Consider the following 17,028-nt stretch of genomic DNA (forward strand, 5'->3'; position numbering starts at 1 on the left):
GCAAGAAGATGGTGGCTGGCAAGCGCGGATTGTAGTTAGGACGGCGGGTTGTAGACAGTGTGGCTCCTGCTTCCTGTGTCTCCAACGCAGCCGCCAGCGAGACTATAGTGGTATGACTCCCCTACCTATGGCTCCATGGGTGTTCCTTTTTGGCCTCACCATGTTCTGCGTTCTTATGTGGGGAGCGATAGCTGAGACCCCGCCTGACACCCTGCATGACAATCCCTATGAGGTGTGATCAAATAATACAGTGAATGTTTACATAAAAAAAAGGTATTACAGTAAAAGATACATTGCCATCCCCCTCACTTTGAACACACTTATCCCATCTTTCTTGCCACTTTCTGAAGCAGTTCTGGAAGTCTTCTTTCCTGTGTCTTTAGTCATGCTGTGGTGGCTGCCTCGATGTCCTGAATCATTTTGACTTTGGGGAAGAGCCAGAAGTCACACGGGGCCAGATCCAGTGAATAAGGTGAATGAGAACACACCATAATGTTTTTTGTTTGTTTGTTTTTTATTGGGGAATATTGTTTCTCCAGGACCCATCAGCTTCAAGTCAAGTTGTTGTCCTTCAATCTAGTTGTGGAGGGCGCAGCTCACTGGCCCATGTGGGAATCAAACCGGCGACCTGGGTGTTATGAGCATTGCACTCTAACCAACTGAGCCAACCAGGTCGCCCCATAATGTTTTTATTTGACGGAAATTGCCTTACACCAGAAGTGATGTGGAGTGTTGAGATGATGGAGGATGATTTATGGCACTTTAAAACACACCTTCTCTCAACCATAGCTCACACCTGACTGACTGCAGCTAACAAGTTGAAACTTGTCACCCACTGCTACTAAGGTTCGATTCGCTGCTTCCCTGCCTTTCCTTTGGATGGCACTCGGCAGCAGCATTCACTGTATTTTGTGATCAACCGAAAGGCTCCGTGTCACACATTGCTTCTAGTATGGCAATTTCTGTCAAATAAAAACATTATGGGGCGGCCGGATGGCTCAGTTGGTTAGAGCGTGAGCTCTGAACAACAGAGTTGCTGGTTCAATTCCCACGTGGGCCAGTGAGCTGCGCCATCCACAACTAGGTTGAAAACGACTTGAGTTGGAGCTGATGGGTCCTGGAAAAACACTGTTCCCCAATATTCCCAAATAAAAATTAAAGAAAAGAAAGTGGCAAGAACGATGGGATGTTTTCAAAGCGAGTGGGAATATTTTGAGGGGGCTAATGGCAATGTGTCTTTTACTGTAACAATTTTTTAATTTAAACATTCACCATATTCTTTGATCATACCTCGTATGCTTCTCAAATGTCACTTTCTCAGCGAAGCTTTCCCTGACCATTCTCTCAAATTGCAACCAACCAAGTGGCATTCCCACTTCCCCTTCGTTGCTTCATTACAATTCAACAACATACGGTACCATTTACTTAGGTAGTATGTTCACTGCCCGCCTTCCGCTCTCCTATGCAAGCTCTCAAGGGCACGGATTTTTCGTTTGTTTTATTCATTGCTGCATCCCTGGCATCTAGGGCTGCGTCTACCACACAGGAGCTCAACAAATTATTTGTTGAATGAATGCGCCGCATAAATGTAGTGGAATTAAAAAAAAAGAAACCCAGCAGGAAAACAAAACACGTCTGTGGGCCGATTGGGATCCGCGGGAAAACAGTTCGCGAACGCCTGGATAATCATTGAACGTTTCCGGCTTCCCAGTAGAGGGATCAGTAGTAAACGGAACCCGACTCCCCACCCCCACGCAGGCTCCGCCCTCGTTACGTCGACGCTCGTACATGGCGTCACTTGGAGGGACCCGGCCATGCGCACTTTCCTAGCACGAGCCGGTAAGACACACACGCGACCCGGAAGGCCTTCCCGCCACAGTCCCAAGCGGGCGTGAGAGTGGCCGATGGCAGAGGGTGCGGCGGAGGCCTCAGGAGAGAATGGTGGCGGTGGCGACTCAGGAGCCGGCACGCTGGAACGGGGAGTGGCGCCCATTAAATCTCGGTGAGTCGCAGGGACAGTTGGAGAACCGCACGGGGAACTCGTGGCGTGGCTCGAGCGGTGCATGCCGGGAGATGGGGCAGTCTACGGACGGGAATCTCGCAGTTTCTTCAATCTGGGCCATGTCTCAGCGGCGGTACCTGAGATAACGCATGTTGGGGGCTGCCACATGCAAAAGCGCATGCTAGCGTGGGCGAGGCTTCAGACGAGGGCCACAGTGCATGCTGGGGTCTGTAGTCCCCGTGTATGGCGGGAATAGTGCATATTGAACTCCAAGCAGCCAGTTACACAGGCTGGGACTTGTGTCTTAAGCGAGTACCGCGATGCAGGCTGGGACTTGTAGGGCTGAAAGGCATGCTGGGAAATGTGGTACCTGTGTTCTTCACTGTAAGGCATGCTGGGTCGTGTAGTTTTTTTTAGCCTAATGTGGCCAAAGGTATTCATACCTGATAACCTGTAATTTGGCTCAACATTCAGCAGGGACAAAATATGTCCTGTCTGTGGCCTTGAGGTGCTCCCAGGCTGGCACCTGGCCAGTTCTAAGTAGTGAGTTCCGTATCAGCGGAAGCACATAAGCAGAGAAAAGTGTTCTTAGTCCTTTTCCCCAGAGTTCACTGAGTCTTGAGCTCAGTGGAGCTCAGACAAGCCTACCTTTCCCTCCCTTCCCTGCGGGCAGATACCTTACCACCAAGGAGCAGTTCCACGAATTCCTGGAAGCCAGAGGGCAGGAAAAGTCCAGCCGGAAAACCAAGGCAGGAGACCTTGGTGGCCATGACCCTGCTGGGTCTGAGGCCAAGCGGATCCGCCTGGAGGATGGAGACGGGCAGACGGAGGAGGCAGCTGAGTACAGGGAGGAGCCTCAGGCTCAGAAGAGAGCCCGGGGCCAGAACAAGGGCCGGCCCCACCTGAAGCCCAACCACTATGACAAGAACAGGCTCTGCCCCTCCCTGGTCCAGGTGAGTGTCACTGTCACAAGCAAGTCCCAGAGGTCTTCAGTCTGTGCCTCTCTGTCCCCTATTCAATCCTCATGATGTTATGATATAAATATCGTTATCATTCTGATCTTCCAGATGAAGAAACCGAGGCACAGTGAGGTTACTGACTTGCTCACGGACACACAACCAGGAAGGGAGGGATCTGAGGTTCAAAGCCTGACCACCCCAGCCTCTCCCTGTCTTCCGTCACTGCGTCCCTGTTTCCTTGCAGGAATCGGCTGCTAAGTGCTTTTTTGGTGATCGCTGCCGCTTCCTGCATGACGTGGGCCTCTACCTGGAGACCAAGCCAGCTGACCTGGGTCCCTGCTGTGTACTATTCGAGACTTACGGCAGGTGCCCATATGGTGTGACCTGTCGCTTTGCTGGGGCTCATCTGGGGCCCGAGGGCCAGAATCTGGTACAAAAGGAGGTGGTCCCGGCCCCGCCTATCCGCAACAGTCTGGACAAGGCCCTCCAGCAGCAGCTGCGAAAGCGCAAGATCCACTTTGAGCGTGCAGAGCAGGCCCTGCACCAGCTAGGAAAGGGCCACCAGCCAGGCTCCACCCCACCTGCCACTGTCCCCGAGGTCATGGGGGCTGAGGGTACGCCAGGACAGGACAACTGTGATGCCCAGCAGGCCCCCCGGGGGCCCGGCGCCGGCACCCCTCCCAGCATCCCTGAGCAAACCTGCGGGCCCCTGACCGATGAGGACATAGTCAGGCTGCGACCCTGTGAGAAGAGGCGGGTATGTGTCACAGGCTTCCTGTTGACACTAGTAGTGTGGGGGGCAGAAGGAGCTGGACACACTCCTAGCCGCAGAGTCAGGACTGGGGCAGAGGAAGGCAGTGGGAAAGGCTTCCTGGAAGAAGCGTTAGAACTGGGGTTTTGATAGTTGACTAGAAGTTCTCTAATAGAGACCATGGAGAAAAGAACATTTCTCATAGAGGGTTGGTTGACATGTGCAGAGGCCCAGATGTAAAAAGGTGGTAGGCTGGTGGGGCAGGGCAAAACGTTCTATAATGTGGTGAGAAGGGAAGCCCCGAAAGTCAGATTGAAGGGTAGAGCTTCACTGTTGCGTGTTCCTTCTCTCCAGCTTGACATCGGTGGCAAACTGTACCTGGCGCCCCTCACCACGGTAGGACCCACGTGGGGTGGGCTGGGTGGTGGCAGTGTGGTCACCCCAACAGTGCCCAGTGCGTGCTGGTCTTGGGGTTGGGGCAGATGTCTGGGGTCCCTGCCTGTCCCACCCTCAAGTGTGTGTGTCCCCGCTGTTCCTAGTGTGGGAACCTGCCCTTCCGGCGGATCTGTAAACGCTTTGGGGCCGATGTGACGTGTGGGGAGATGGCCGTCTGCACCAACCTGCTGCAGGGCCAGACATCCGAGTGGGCCCTGCTCAAACGCCACCCGTGTGAGGATATCTTTGGTGTCCAGGTTGGTGCTGCCCAGAGGGAGGGAGGAAGAGGGAAGAGGGGCTTCTGCTGCCAAGATTCGGAGCAAGGTTCGGGGTCCTGTCTCTTGGCTCCCAGGGCTGGCTCAGTCTCCTCCCAGGCCCCTCTCACCTCAGCCATGGGCCGGGGCACCAGCCTGATGCACTTCCAAGGGCTGCTGGCCTTGGCATGGGGCCAGGCATGGCGGTCAGCACTGGCCCTCACCCCCCCCACCCCGCCACCTGCCACAGCTGGAGGGCGCCTTCCCCGACACCATGACCAAGTGTGCCGAGCTGCTGAACCGCACCATAGAGGTGGATTTTGTGGATATCAATGTTGGCTGCCCCATCGACCTCGTGTACAAGAAGGTAGCAGCCACTTGGCTCCAGACCCCAGAGTGGGCAAGGTGTGGGTGGGGTGGAGGCCTGGGACCCGGCCTTGCTCCTGCCCGAGTCACTGCGGACCTACGGGGCCCTCTGTGCCGCAGTTTCCCCACGTATACAGCAAGGGCAGCTAGGGGTGTCGGGCCCAGGCTGGGTCCTACCTTTCCTCGCTCCAGCTGCCTGTCTCTCCCAGGGCGGGGGCTGTGCCCTCATGAACCGCTCGGCCAAGTTCCAGCAGATTGTCCGCTGCATGAACCAGGTACGCCCCACGATGGCCCCACCTTCCCTGCCTGACCTTGGGCCGCGCTGACCACAACCATTCCTGCAGGTGCTGGATGTGCCCCTGACTGTAAAGATCCGCACAGGCGTCCAGGAGCGTGTGAACCTGGCACACCAGCTGCTGCCCAAGCTTCGGGACTGGGGGGCAGCCCTGGTCACGGTGGGTCTCGGGGCACAGCGGGTGTTGGGACTTCGGGGGCACTTCGGCGACCCTTTCTAATGGGCTATGTCTACCCCTCCTCCCCATCCATGTTGGCCCTTCCTCCATCTCTCCCTCCTGTCGTCTGTCTCTCTGTCTGTCTCTGTCTGTCTCAGCCTGGGTCTCTCTGGGTCTCTCTCTCTCTCTCTGTCTGATGCTCCCCCTCCCCGGACCTGCCTGCCCTCCCCATGTGGCCACATTTCCAGCTCCACGGTCGCTCTCGAGAGCAGCGCTACACCAAGCTGGCCGACTGGCAGTACATCGAGCAGTGTGTGACGGCGGCCAGCCCTATGCCCCTGTTTGGTGGGTCCCCTGCCACTCAGCTCAGACCTGCCTGCCAGCCCTGCCATCAAAGTCCATGCACACCTGGGCCCACCTCCCATCTGGCACCCCTCCCTGCCCCCGTGGGGAGCACTGGGCTGGCAGAACTCCCCAAGCTGCCTGCATGCAGCTCCCTGAGGCCCCATCTCTGTCCCTCAGGAAATGGGGACATCTTGTCATATGAGGACACTAACCGTGCCCTGCAGACTGGTGTCGCTGGGGTCATGATTGCCCGGTGAGTGTGCCCGGTGCCTGGGGGGCTACAGAGAACTGTCTGGAGCTGCCCCTGAGCGTGTAGCCTGCAGCTCAGGGAGGGTGAGGTGTGTCTGAGCTTTCTCACTTTTGTCATGCTACCCCCCAGCCCAGCTGCCTCACCTCCTGGTCCATTTGTCCCCAGTGGGTGGCTTTGTCAGGAAGGGATACACGGAGATGGCAGGGGCCAGGAGGACTGGAAATTTCTACAGCTGTGGGATTGGAGTTGGGGGTTGGAGCTCTGGCTTCAAAGGTTGTACGAACACAGCTGGAGAGTCTGGGACTATGGATTTGGGGGCCGCTGACCGCCCCTGCCCCACAGCGGCGCCCTGCTCAAGCCGTGGCTTTTCACGGAGATCAAGGAGCAGCGACACTGGGACATCTCGTCCTCTGAGCGCCTGGACATCCTGCGGGACTTCACCCACTACGGCCTGGAGCACTGGGGCTCGGACACGCAGGGTGTGGAGAAGACCCGCCGCTTCCTCCTCGAATGGCTCTCCTTCCTGTGCAGGTGGGCACGGGGTGACTGGTGTGGGGGTGTTGGTGGCAGGCCAGCCTGGCCCAACACTGTCCCCCACCTGCCCACAGGTATGTGCCGGTGGGCCTGCTGGAACGGCTGCCACAGAGGATCAACGAGCGGCCCCCCTACTACCTGGGCCGAGACTACCTGGAGACGCTCATGGCCAGCCAGAAGGCCTCCGACTGGATCCGCATCAGGTACCGGGAACCGAGGCACTGGGGGCGGGGGCGTCCTGCGCAGGGTGGCCCGGGACTCAGGCCTGACTCTGCCCCCCGCCCCCCTCCTCACAGTGAGATGCTGCTGGGACCTGTGCCGCCCAATTTCGTCTTCCTGCCAAAACACAAGGCCAATGCATACAAGTAGCTTTGGGGGTAGGAGGGGTGTCGGAGGGGCTCCCTAGTGCTTGAGAAGACAATAAATTTTATTCTTTTTAAAATCCAGGCCTGTGACTCTGAGGTTGCCCCTTCCTACTCCTGGGACCTTTCCCTGGACACCCTGTCCCTCACAGCTCCCTTCCTCCCTCCTGATTCAGTCACTCCCAAGGTCCTAGCCCCATGCTGACCGCTGCTGGTACCCAGATAGGCCTTGACCACAAAGAAGCCACCAGGGCTCTTGAGGGACGTGTTCCTCAGCCTGCGTGGGTGTGGTTCAGGGCAGGCTGCCTGGAGGAAGAGGCCTCAGAGCAGCAGATTAGGCCCAGGGTCCACCCCACCCTTTGTGACATGTGTCTTTGGCTGCCTTGGTTTCCCATTCTATCTCTGCCCACTCCCCACCCCCGGAACCCTGACCAGTGGGTGGGCTACGGGCTGGAATCTGCCACCCGGAGTAACCAGGCAAACAGAACTCTGGGACTCTGAGCCTGTTCTCCAGGTGAACTGCCTGTGCTCCCATCTGCCACCCTCCTGGCCTGCCTGGGCTGGGCCCCCCACCTCCCCATGCAGCACCCCAAACCCTTCTACGCTCCTACAGTTTCCCAAGAAGGCTTCAGTCCCCGGGGCCTGGATGGCACCGAGGGGCTGGTCAGCCAACCCACTCCCACCTGCATGGAGCCTCTTCCCACTGTGGGTATGAGTCGGGGAGCAGTGGTTGGGGGCACCTGATGGGATGGGGACCAGGGCTCTGCCCACCAGCCTCAGGACCCCACCTACCCACCTGCCTTTGTTCACAGGTTCCTCCAACCTGTACCACCCCCCAAACCCAGAGAAAGAGGTGTTTCCAGCCCCTCCGGCAGGTACCAGCCTCTGCCCAACCCTTGACGAGGCCCTGGGAGTTGGTTGGAGCGGGCAGGGCCGTCTTGCCTCCACCCCATCCCTCGACAGCCCCCTAAAAGCAGGGCTTGTGTCTCTGTCAACCCAAAGGGGCCTGTGTCCCCCATCCAGACAAGGCCTGTGCTCTTGTCTCCCACACAGGTCCCCCAAAAAAAGGCCTGTGTCCCTGGGCTCCCATGGTTTGGCTGTGTCCCCACCACCACCATGTCCCACGTTGCCTCCCCCAGGCAGGCGGGTCCTAGCCATGCCCCTCTCAGGGCTGCCCCTCCCCGGCCCACAGGTTTCCAGATGGCACCCTGCGGCTGCTTCTTTGACCCCCGCATTTACCGAATTGAGTGGGCTACCACCGACTTCGGCCAGTCGTCCCTGTATAAGCTGGCAGCAGTGGGCGGCGGGGGGACAGCAGGGAGCCCCGCCTTGGCAGGCACCTACCTGCTAGAGCCCCAGCACTACCTCAAGGCCTCGGTGCCACCCCCACTGCCCCCACCGTACCCCCACTTCCAGCCAGCACCTGGGGGCCCCCAGTACCTCATGCCCTTCTTCCCGCCCGAGGGGCCCGGGCCTGAGGCCCTGGGCTTCGTGGGGGATGGGGGGGCCCCCACCTTCATGGAGCTGCCCCCACCCCTGCTCAAGGAAAGCCTGGTGCCCCCTCCACCACTGCTGCCCCCCAAGGAGAACAAGCTGCCCCCTCTACACGTTACGTTGCCCACTGAGGCTGCGCTGCCCCCTGGCACCTATGGCCACCTCAAGGGCCGCCTGAGCCAGTTCCACGGGCCCGGGGAGCCCCTGGCCTTCCCTACCAAGGAGCTGCAGGGCGGTGGCACTGGGCCGGGCCCCGTGGAGCCCAAGGCTGCTGAGGCGGAGACAGCCCCACTGGGGGCGGGCCAGGCCAGACACCCCGAGGCAGCGAGGACCTTCATGTTGCCTGAGAAGGTGCTGCTAGAGGACGCCATGAAGCTGTTCGACTGCCTGCCGGGGGTCACCGAGCCTGAGGGGTCCCCGTGCAAGGCCCTGGGGCCAGCCCTACCCAATAACCGTGGCGACGGGGACGACTCCTCCGGCGACATCCGCTCGCTGTGCCTGCCGGATGAGCTGCTGTCCTTCGACTACAGCGTGCCCGAGATCCTGGACACTGTGTCCCACGTGGACTCCCTTTTCAACTTCAAGGCGCTGGATGAGGAGCTGCCGCCCCGCCCAGGGCCCCCCGCCGCCACCACCACAGCCCCTCGGGCTGAGCCCGAGAGAAAGAGAAAGGCCGGTGCCTCAGCCACCAAGAAGGGGAGGCAGGGAGGCAAGAGCAGGCAGGCCTCGGGCCTGGCCAGCGCCACCCCTTCGGGACCCAGGCAGGACCTGGAAGCCACCCCCCATTAAAGCGGATTTGACTTCAGCTCATTGTCCACTCGGTGCATTGGGGGGCAGTGGGCTGGGGACACTCACCCCATTGTCCAGTTGGCCTAGGGCCATGAGGGGAGGCCCCTCAGGACCGCAGGCCCCCAGTGCTTCCTGGCTGCCAGGCTTCCAGTCTGAGGCTGGATCCCTCCACTCGGGATTCTGGATCCCTCCACTCGGGATTCTAAATCCCACGTGTCCTAGCTCTGGAAAATCAGTCGGCCAGCAAGGGAGGGGCTTTTGGAAAGTGGGGAGACACCACCCAGACTCCAGCACTGGAAGGATTTCCTCAATATTTGGGGAGGAAAGTCAAGGCTGCCCAGAGACGGCAGGAACTTGCCTGGAGACACAGCAAGCAGGGTGGGCCCTGGGAGTGGCCCCCACCTCCACGTCTCCAGTCCAAACCACCACTGGCTGAGGGAGGGGGAGGCCTGTGAGGGGCCTGTGGCCTGGGCTCTGCCTCAGCCACTGCCCCCTAGTGGAGGGGTTGGGGTGGCGCTTGGCAGGGAGGGGTTGCCATGGTGAATAGGAAAGACTCCTATTCAGGCAGACCTGGGGGCTGTGGGGGCAGGTGCTGGATGGAGGTGGAGGCACCTGATGGCCTGAGGGTGGGGACTGGCCAGGGAGGTGGAAGGCAGTGCCCACCTGGCACACAGGTGACCTGAAACAGGCCCACCTGTAATGGGGGTGTGCAGAGTGCACCAAGTGAGGGCATCCAGCTGGGCCCCGAGTGCCAGTTCTCTCCGTTGGGCCCCGTGCAGGAGTTCTGCATTCAGGTGGCAGGCACAGGACAGCCCCCAGTGTGGGTGTCCGTTATTGCTCACACCTGCTGCTTCCTGCCCTGGCTCCTCCCCTTCAGGCCCACACAGCTCCTCTTCCCAGGGGTCGTGTCTGGTCCAGCCTCTCTTCAACATTTCTGGAGGGAGGGCCCCGGGGGCAGCTGCTGGCTATGGCCTACCCTGAAATGCTCAAGGTGACTGAAGGGGCAACTTGGTTTCCCAGGTAACATGTAAGGAATCAGGAATCAAAAAGAGATGGAAGGAGGCCTCCCCGCCTCTCCCGCTGCAGGGGAGGAAGGGGCCCTCCTGCCCCAGGCCCTGGGCTGGGTTGGGGATGGGTGGGCTTGACTAGAATTTGGAGGTGGTTGGACGAGGGGAGGACAGGGTTGGGAACTAAAACCTGGTGCCTCCCATGTGCCCAGCACCAAAGCCACAAGCCTATGGTGCCACCGGCCTACGTGGCTTATCTCCCTGAACGCTTATTTCAAAACGCAGGGGAGTGGAGACGCGTGTGCTGTCCAGGCAGTGGTCTCTCCATCCCAGGCATCGCTTACATTTGTCCCCACCCATCTCTGTTCTGAACCACACGGGCCTGGAGAAGCCTGGAGCCCATTTCCCTAGGCTTCCCTCTCAGCCCCTCTCCCTGAAGTAGCATTGGGGTATTTTGAGGTGAAAATCAAGTGTCCCCGACGAAGGGAAGGCCCTGGCAAAGGAGGGGGAGGACCCAGGAGGATGAGCTCATTTTTTTGAAGATGAATGCAGACGAGGGTCAGGAAGCCAGTGTTACCTAACAACCTAAGAGACTGGAGGGTGGGTGGGGCCCAGCCAGCTCAGCCCTGATGGGTGGGGCAACTGGTCACCGCACTGTACTTGGGGGTAGAAGTTTCAACGACTGGATTGAGACTGCACTGGACAATTTTAAATGATGGCAGGGTATATATTTTTTTAACCTAAGAGTAATCAGGAAAGTCGTGGGACCCCACCCCAAGTTTTCACTTAGGATGAGATAGATGGCTGCCTCCATGCCACCTGGATTTAAAATGAAGTCCTCCCACTGATGGATGGACGGAAAGAATATCCATATTCATTGTATATATTTATACATACGACCTATATACATGCATGCATGTATATACGCACACATTATATACATATGTATACATGCATGTGTATTCTCACACACATGATCTATACACGCATGTGTGTACACATATGTACACATTATCTACCTATGTATATATATTTATATCACAGGCATAAACACATATGCATGTGTATATACATCCATACACGTGCATAAGCAGATACGTGTGTATACATATGCCTGCACTTGTGTGTGCATACTATATATACATTTGTATGTACATATTACACACAGGTATACACACATATATGTATACACACATGCCTACATAGCATACACACATGCATATGTGTGTGTATACATGTGTATATAGATATGTATACATGTCTATATGCACATGTATAAATAACATGTATGCATGGAAAATATATGCTTCCAAACTTTTATTCATGTACATGGCAAGCACATATGTATGTGTTCGTTTGCACATGTGTTAGGATTTATAAACACAGAGATGGGATCCCACCAATGTGTCTTCTACAGACTCCCCCGCTTTTCCTCAGGTCTTAACCTTCTCTAACAGCACACGTCACTGTCTTACCTTTCTCCAAGGACTGCCTGTCACTCCACTGTCTGCTGGTCTGTGTCACCATCTCCTATTAAGTAGTGCTTGGGCCGCTGCTTTCCGTTACAGCCCCTGGGGGTGCTGTCCTTTAGAGGCCCTCTGACACGTCCAGGGAGGCCGAGCCCGCGACTGAAGCACGTGGCCGCCCGCTTGTTTCACATACACTTTATTTTAAGACAACTCCAGGCCCCTCCAGTGCACGCTCAGCTCCGGCGTCAGAAGCACGCACAGCGCTCTCGGTACCTCCTGCACAGGCTGGACCAGAAGCCCTGGAACCTGTGGCCCTGCTCCGTGCGTAGCGCCTTGGGGATGATGTAGGCCAGCCACACGGACAGCAGGATGGCGACCATCAGCAGGAACATGGTGATCTCCGACGGGATGAGGGGCAGTGGGAAGGCCCCGTACACATAGACGCTGAACGTGGTCTGCAGGGGACAGTAGCTGCAAGGGACAGGAGGGGAGAGGCCATGGGGCACCCTCTTTGGGGGCCTCACATTCACCCAGCAAACAGGTTAAAACAGAGATCAGGGAGCCAGGCCGGTGACTCAGGACACCGAGTTCCATTTATATCCACTTCAACTTTCATCCATTCTGAATGTGCCTTCTACTTTGTGTATTTTGGCAGCGGTCATATTTTTTCCCCAGGACCCCTAGGGTCCCCTCCTATGGGGACAAGGGGTTCCCCCCTCCATGCTTAGGCTCCATCACAGCGTGGAAACAAAGTGGGGGCAGGACAACAGCCACAGGCACCCATGAGGCGGGCACCCAACGGGAGGTGTAGCAGGATGGGCGGGAAGGGCCTGTGGGGAGAGGGGACAGAGGAAATGGGAGACCTCATTGGAGGTTCTGCTGGTAGCAGCATACAGGGAGAGGGGGTGACAGACAAGTCTCACAGGCAGTCCCCTCTCTTCTCTGGATGTCCCCACCCCTGTGCCTTCCACCCAGGCCCATCCCAGAGCTAGTCTCTGTAGTCCAGGGTCTGGGACCTCTGAGAAGGCAGGGTCTGCATGTGTCTTTGGCGTTGGACTTTGTACCCATCTGAAGGGGATAGATGATGGGGGAGAGGATGGCTCCCCCATGTTCCTCCTCCCAATGGGAAACGCTGATATTCTAGACCAGCACACTGGACGTGACCTAAGAACCTCTCAGTGCGCGTGGGTGGTAAACATTAAAAAGCAGCTCTCGGGGCAGGAGCAAGGGGAGCCTGGTTTGTAGTGTGTCAATTCCCCTGGTGTATATACTCCCGCCGTGATTAACTGGCTTGCAGGATCCCTGAATATTTCCAAATTGGCTCCTGCACACCATCAATCAGACGTGGTATGAGAGGGTGACTGTGGTACCAGAGGGCAGGCACGTGGCTGCTGGTCACTGCTGCTCCTGCAGCGCCCAGCATGGTCTCCGATTAGGATTTATTTAGTGAGTGAACCAATGTCATCCAGGACTTAAAATCTCTCTTCCCAGGGATGCTCTGGGCTGTTGAGGAATTCTGGTTTATGTAGGATCTGCTGAGGCCAGGGGGAAAGTGGGTCCCCCACACGTGTGCGATGTGCCCTGGGAGAGTGGGCTGTCCCCACAGAGGCCCCTGCTCACCTGTAGTACGGGTCCACAATAGAAATGAAGAAGACATAGATTCCGTTCCTTTGCTCAAAAGTGACCTTGTTTGCTGTTGGGCCTCCCAAGATCTGATATGGGACATTTGGCCATTTCAAGGGAGCATCGTTTTTGGGGTCATGGCAGCTCACGTAGTTCTGGGGAAAGGACAGAGGTATGCCCACTAGCCCTGGGGCTGGGGAGGGCCGTGCCAGCACCCATAGACGCCCTCCACCACGAGCACCGCCCCACCCGCTCACCAAACACCTTTGGGTGCGGGTCAGGACTCAGTGCCCGCTGGCTAGGCCGGTTCGTGATCGCTGTGAAGGAGGCCGTGGACGCCCCTGGGCTTTCATCCCTCCCTCCTCCTTCCTGGCACTGCTGCAACATTGTGAATGTAGGAGATGCAGAAGGGAGTTGTACGCTTTAAAACGGTTAAGTGTATGTTATGTGAATTTCACCTCGGCTTAAAAACAAGTAAAACCAATGTCATCAACAAAATAGATGATCAAACTCGCGCGACGGCAGGGAATCTAAAAAAAAAATTGGAGCCAAGAGTCTGCAGCTGGAATGGGCTCAGGTGCGGGGAGCGAGCGCCACCTGCTGGTGGCATTGTGGCATGCTCCGCGTTCGTGCCTTCGAAGTTGAGTGGCTGTTGATGGAAATTACTAATGTGCACAGAGGCTCCCAAGAGGACTAACGCAATTTCTTCCTTTTACTGACATTGGTGTCCAAAGCAATGCTCATGATAACAACGCTCGCTAAGCAGAACGGACAGTGAATTTAATCCTTCCCTTAGAAATGAGCATTTAGATGGTTCTAGAATTTTGCCCCTTATCAGCAAAGCCCACAGCTGCGAATATTTGGCCAACTCCCTTGGGGGACAGTCCCAAAGGATTCACACGTCTTACCTCCCCAGCTGCGGCCACCTGGCCCGCAGTGTCCTAGCATACTCCTATCCCCTGACACCCTGCGGTGGGTGCATGTTGATGTCCCCCTCCCCCGCACCCCAAATTTGTGTTACTCAAAGGGATGGTATTAGGAGGTGGGGCGGGGCCTTTGAGAGGTGATTAGATGGTGAAGATGTGCCCATAAGGGACCCCAGAGAGCCCCTGCTCCGCTTCTGCTGCCACATGAGGACAGCGAGAGGATGGTCATCTATGAACAGGAAGCGGTTCTCACAAGACATCAGATCTGCCAGCACCTTGGTCTGGGACTTCCAGCCCCCAGGACCGTGAGAAATAAGAATCTGTTGTTTATAAGCTCCCAGTCTCTGGTATTCTGTGAGAGCAGCCCAAACAAACTGAAACAGCCCAAACACAAACACTGTCGTCACCGTCTGACTGGTGACCTGTTTTGGAAATGATCGAAGAGTGTTACCTCTCGGTCCCAGATGAAGGGCCCCTTGTCGCCGGCGTTCTCTATGACGGTGGTCCAGTTCTGTGGCTGGGAAGTGCAGAGCGCGGTGCGGGCTGTCAGGGAGTACGTGTATGTGAACAGCCCGTTCACCTCCAGCAAGACATATTCCGCCTCCATAACCTCCTGGAACTTTCCTCCCCGCCACCTATGACACACACACAGGATGTAGCTTTGGGCAGAGACACGGCAGCCCTGATGTGTTAGGAGACCATTCTGGGGCGGTGAGAGCAGCAGAGCAAAGCGGAGACCCCCTGGCCTCACCAGGCTGACACTTCACGGATGGTCAATACGTGGACATGCAGCAGTGGCAGGCGGGGACAGAGCGGGAGAAGAGGAGGAGGGGAGCGGGGACTGGAGCTTGAGGTTTTCCATGGGGCAGCCTCTCCAAGAAGGGGACGAAAGAGCAGAGGTTGGATAAAACTGATGTGATGTCCTATAACTGAATAATGTCACTCACAGACATAATAAATAAGCAAATAAACTAATAAATTAACCCTCCACACCTTCCCTCTAATATTTTTCTGATGACATTTGCAAACATGCAAAAGGTGTACATTTAGGGCCGGTAATTAGGGTTGTTCCAAATCCATACTGTTGTGATTCACGTTCTGTTGTCTCCTGCCAGGTTGGAGCTTATGCCCCTCCTCCGATGGGACCCTCTCCTTTTTCCTCACCCCAGCTCAGCATGCGCCCCCCACATAGCAGCTCCAAATGAGGGGTTGGCCATTGGACCCAACCTCGGGGCTGTGTGCCTGGCCCGTGGTTTTACCGGGGCATGGCATTGAGGCCAGGTGGAACTAAGACGTAACATACAGGTTTACAGGTATAAGCTGATTCCTGCCCTCCCCAGTCAGGCAACAACCATTTCGTCAGACGATACGCCAAGCGCTAAGCGGAGCCACTGGCCTATATGTGCTCATTTAAATGAATTCCCATTAAGTAAAATGCAAAAGCCAGAACTATGGCAATGTCCCATAATTCTGTTGGTGGCAGGACATTTCCACCATTACAGAAGGTTCTAGGCAGTGCTGGTCTGGGGCTACAATGGGGTCAGGGGGCGTGCTTCCAGCCCCCGAGGGCCCATGTGAAGTGGCCCCACATCAACCAACCATGAAAATGTAGAAACAACACTGAAACGGGTCCCCCCAAATTCCGATGTTGGAGCTAACCACTTCGACTGTATTTGAGGGTGAGCCCTTTAAAGAGGTAATTAAGGTTGAATGAGGTCATGAGGGTGGGCCCCAATCCCATAGGAAGAGGAGATGCCAGAGGGCACAGCTAGAAGGTGACCGTCAGCAGGCCAAGGAGAGAGCCTGGGGGCAACCAGCCCTGCTGACACCTTGACCTTGGACTTCAGGCCTCCAGGACTGTGAGACCATCCATGTCTGTTGTCTCAGTCCCTCAGCCCACCATATGTTTTGATGGCTGCCTGAGCTAAGACAGTGGGAGCTGAGAGCTAAGTAGGGAAAAGGCAAAAATGAGTATTGCGGGGGAGGGTATAGCGTGGCAAAGGGCTGGTAGGGACTGGGGAGGGTCGGAGGTGTGGAGAGACTGGGTGGAGAGGACATTATCTGAGGCGGGGGGGGGGGGGCCTTAACAGGCAGGGCTAGGAGCTGGAGAGCAGAGAGCAGGACCAGGCTGCCACCCCAACAGCCCCACAGGGAGCTTACAGTTCCACCACAGGCTTCCACGGGGTGTCGTAGTAGACGAGGAGGGGACAGCCCAGCTTCTCATAAGGGTAGTACACCACCAGGTCCTTGGTAGCCCTCTGCCGCCGAAAATTGGGGTCGTAGGCTTCCCTAAGCAGGGAAGGGGGCAGGGCATGAGGTCCCAACGGACGGCCTGGAAGGGCCCACAACACACACCTCCCAGCCTCGGCTGCTTCCTGTGGAGGGGCATCTGAGGGGGGGGGTCCAGAGCTATGGTCAAAATGACCCTGGGGCCCCCTGTGACGGTTAGTTTTGAGTCCACTTGACTGAGCCACGGTACCTGGATGGTCAGACATTATTCTGGATGTTTCCGTGAGGGTGTTTTTTGGGGTATGAGATTAGCATTTAAATCAGTGAGCTTTGAGTAAAACACAGTGCCTCCCTAATGTAGGTGCAGTCGGAGGCCTTAACAGGAGAAAGTATGGCCTCTCTCTGTCTCTGTCTCTGTCTCTCTCCCTCTTTCTATTTTTCTTTCTCTCCCTTTCTCTCTCTGTCCCTCTGGCTCTCTCTCACACACATCCTGTCACTTCGCTTTCCCTGGAGACTGCTGACTCACACACTTTATGCCCCCATGGGTCTGACTGTAGCCTCACGGGTCAGCAAGTCCAGCAGCTCCAATTTTGGCCTTGGCCGTGGCCCTGGACAGCTGGCTGATTCTTGGCTTGTATCCAAGGGGCCATGTATAAAACACACATTTGTCTTCCCACGGGAGGGGGAGGACACACCCCCCCTCCGTGCCTGGTGCCAAGAAGGGCTAAGCTCCACCCCATGCCCACTGGTGGCATGTGGGACCAGCCACAGGGCATAGAGG

The 17,028-nt window shown here is 56.8% G+C and overlaps 3 protein-coding genes across 3 annotated transcripts in view; 2 read left to right on the forward strand and 1 right to left on the reverse strand.

The window, feature by feature from the left end:
* The first annotated feature begins 1,889 nt into the window (after positions 1–1,889).
* Positions 1,890–6,839, forward strand: DUS3L (dihydrouridine synthase 3 like). Its single transcript, XM_033135386.1, has 13 exons — positions 1,890–2,002; positions 2,676–2,955; positions 3,206–3,718; positions 4,067–4,108; positions 4,252–4,404; positions 4,652–4,768; positions 4,977–5,042; positions 5,112–5,222; positions 5,468–5,564; positions 5,742–5,817; positions 6,157–6,345; positions 6,423–6,551; positions 6,645–6,839. Exons 1-13 carry the CDS (start codon positions 1,905–1,907, stop codon positions 6,715–6,717), a joined length of 1,944 nt encoding a protein of 647 aa, XP_032991277.1. The 5' UTR covers positions 1,890–1,904; the 3' UTR covers positions 6,718–6,839.
* A 179-nt stretch (positions 6,840–7,018) lies between these two features.
* Positions 7,019–8,994, forward strand: PRR22 (proline rich 22). Its single transcript, XM_033135387.1, has 3 exons — positions 7,019–7,419; positions 7,523–7,585; positions 7,903–8,994. Exons 1-3 carry the CDS (start codon positions 7,290–7,292, stop codon positions 8,991–8,993), a joined length of 1,284 nt encoding a protein of 427 aa, XP_032991278.1. The 5' UTR covers positions 7,019–7,289; the 3' UTR covers position 8,994.
* Positions 8,995–11,714: 2,720 nt separating this feature from the next.
* Positions 11,715–17,028, reverse strand: part of CATSPERD (cation channel sperm associated auxiliary subunit delta) — a 42,423-nt gene continuing 37,109 nt past the window's right edge. Inside the window, exons 18-21 of the mRNA XM_033135479.1 lie at positions 16,179–16,307; positions 14,470–14,653; positions 13,090–13,247; positions 11,715–11,940 (exon numbers count right to left, since the gene is read on the reverse strand). Coding sequence (XP_032991370.1) covers positions 11,715–11,940; positions 13,090–13,247; positions 14,470–14,653; positions 16,179–16,307 — 697 coding nt within the window. The remainder of the gene's footprint in view (positions 11,941–13,089; positions 13,248–14,469; positions 14,654–16,178; positions 16,308–17,028) is intronic.

The sequence above is a fragment of the Rhinolophus ferrumequinum genome, chromosome 18, assembly GCF_004115265.2.
Source record: "Rhinolophus ferrumequinum isolate MPI-CBG mRhiFer1 chromosome 18, mRhiFer1_v1.p, whole genome shotgun sequence".
Lineage (NCBI taxonomy): Eukaryota > Metazoa > Chordata > Mammalia > Chiroptera > Rhinolophidae > Rhinolophus > Rhinolophus ferrumequinum.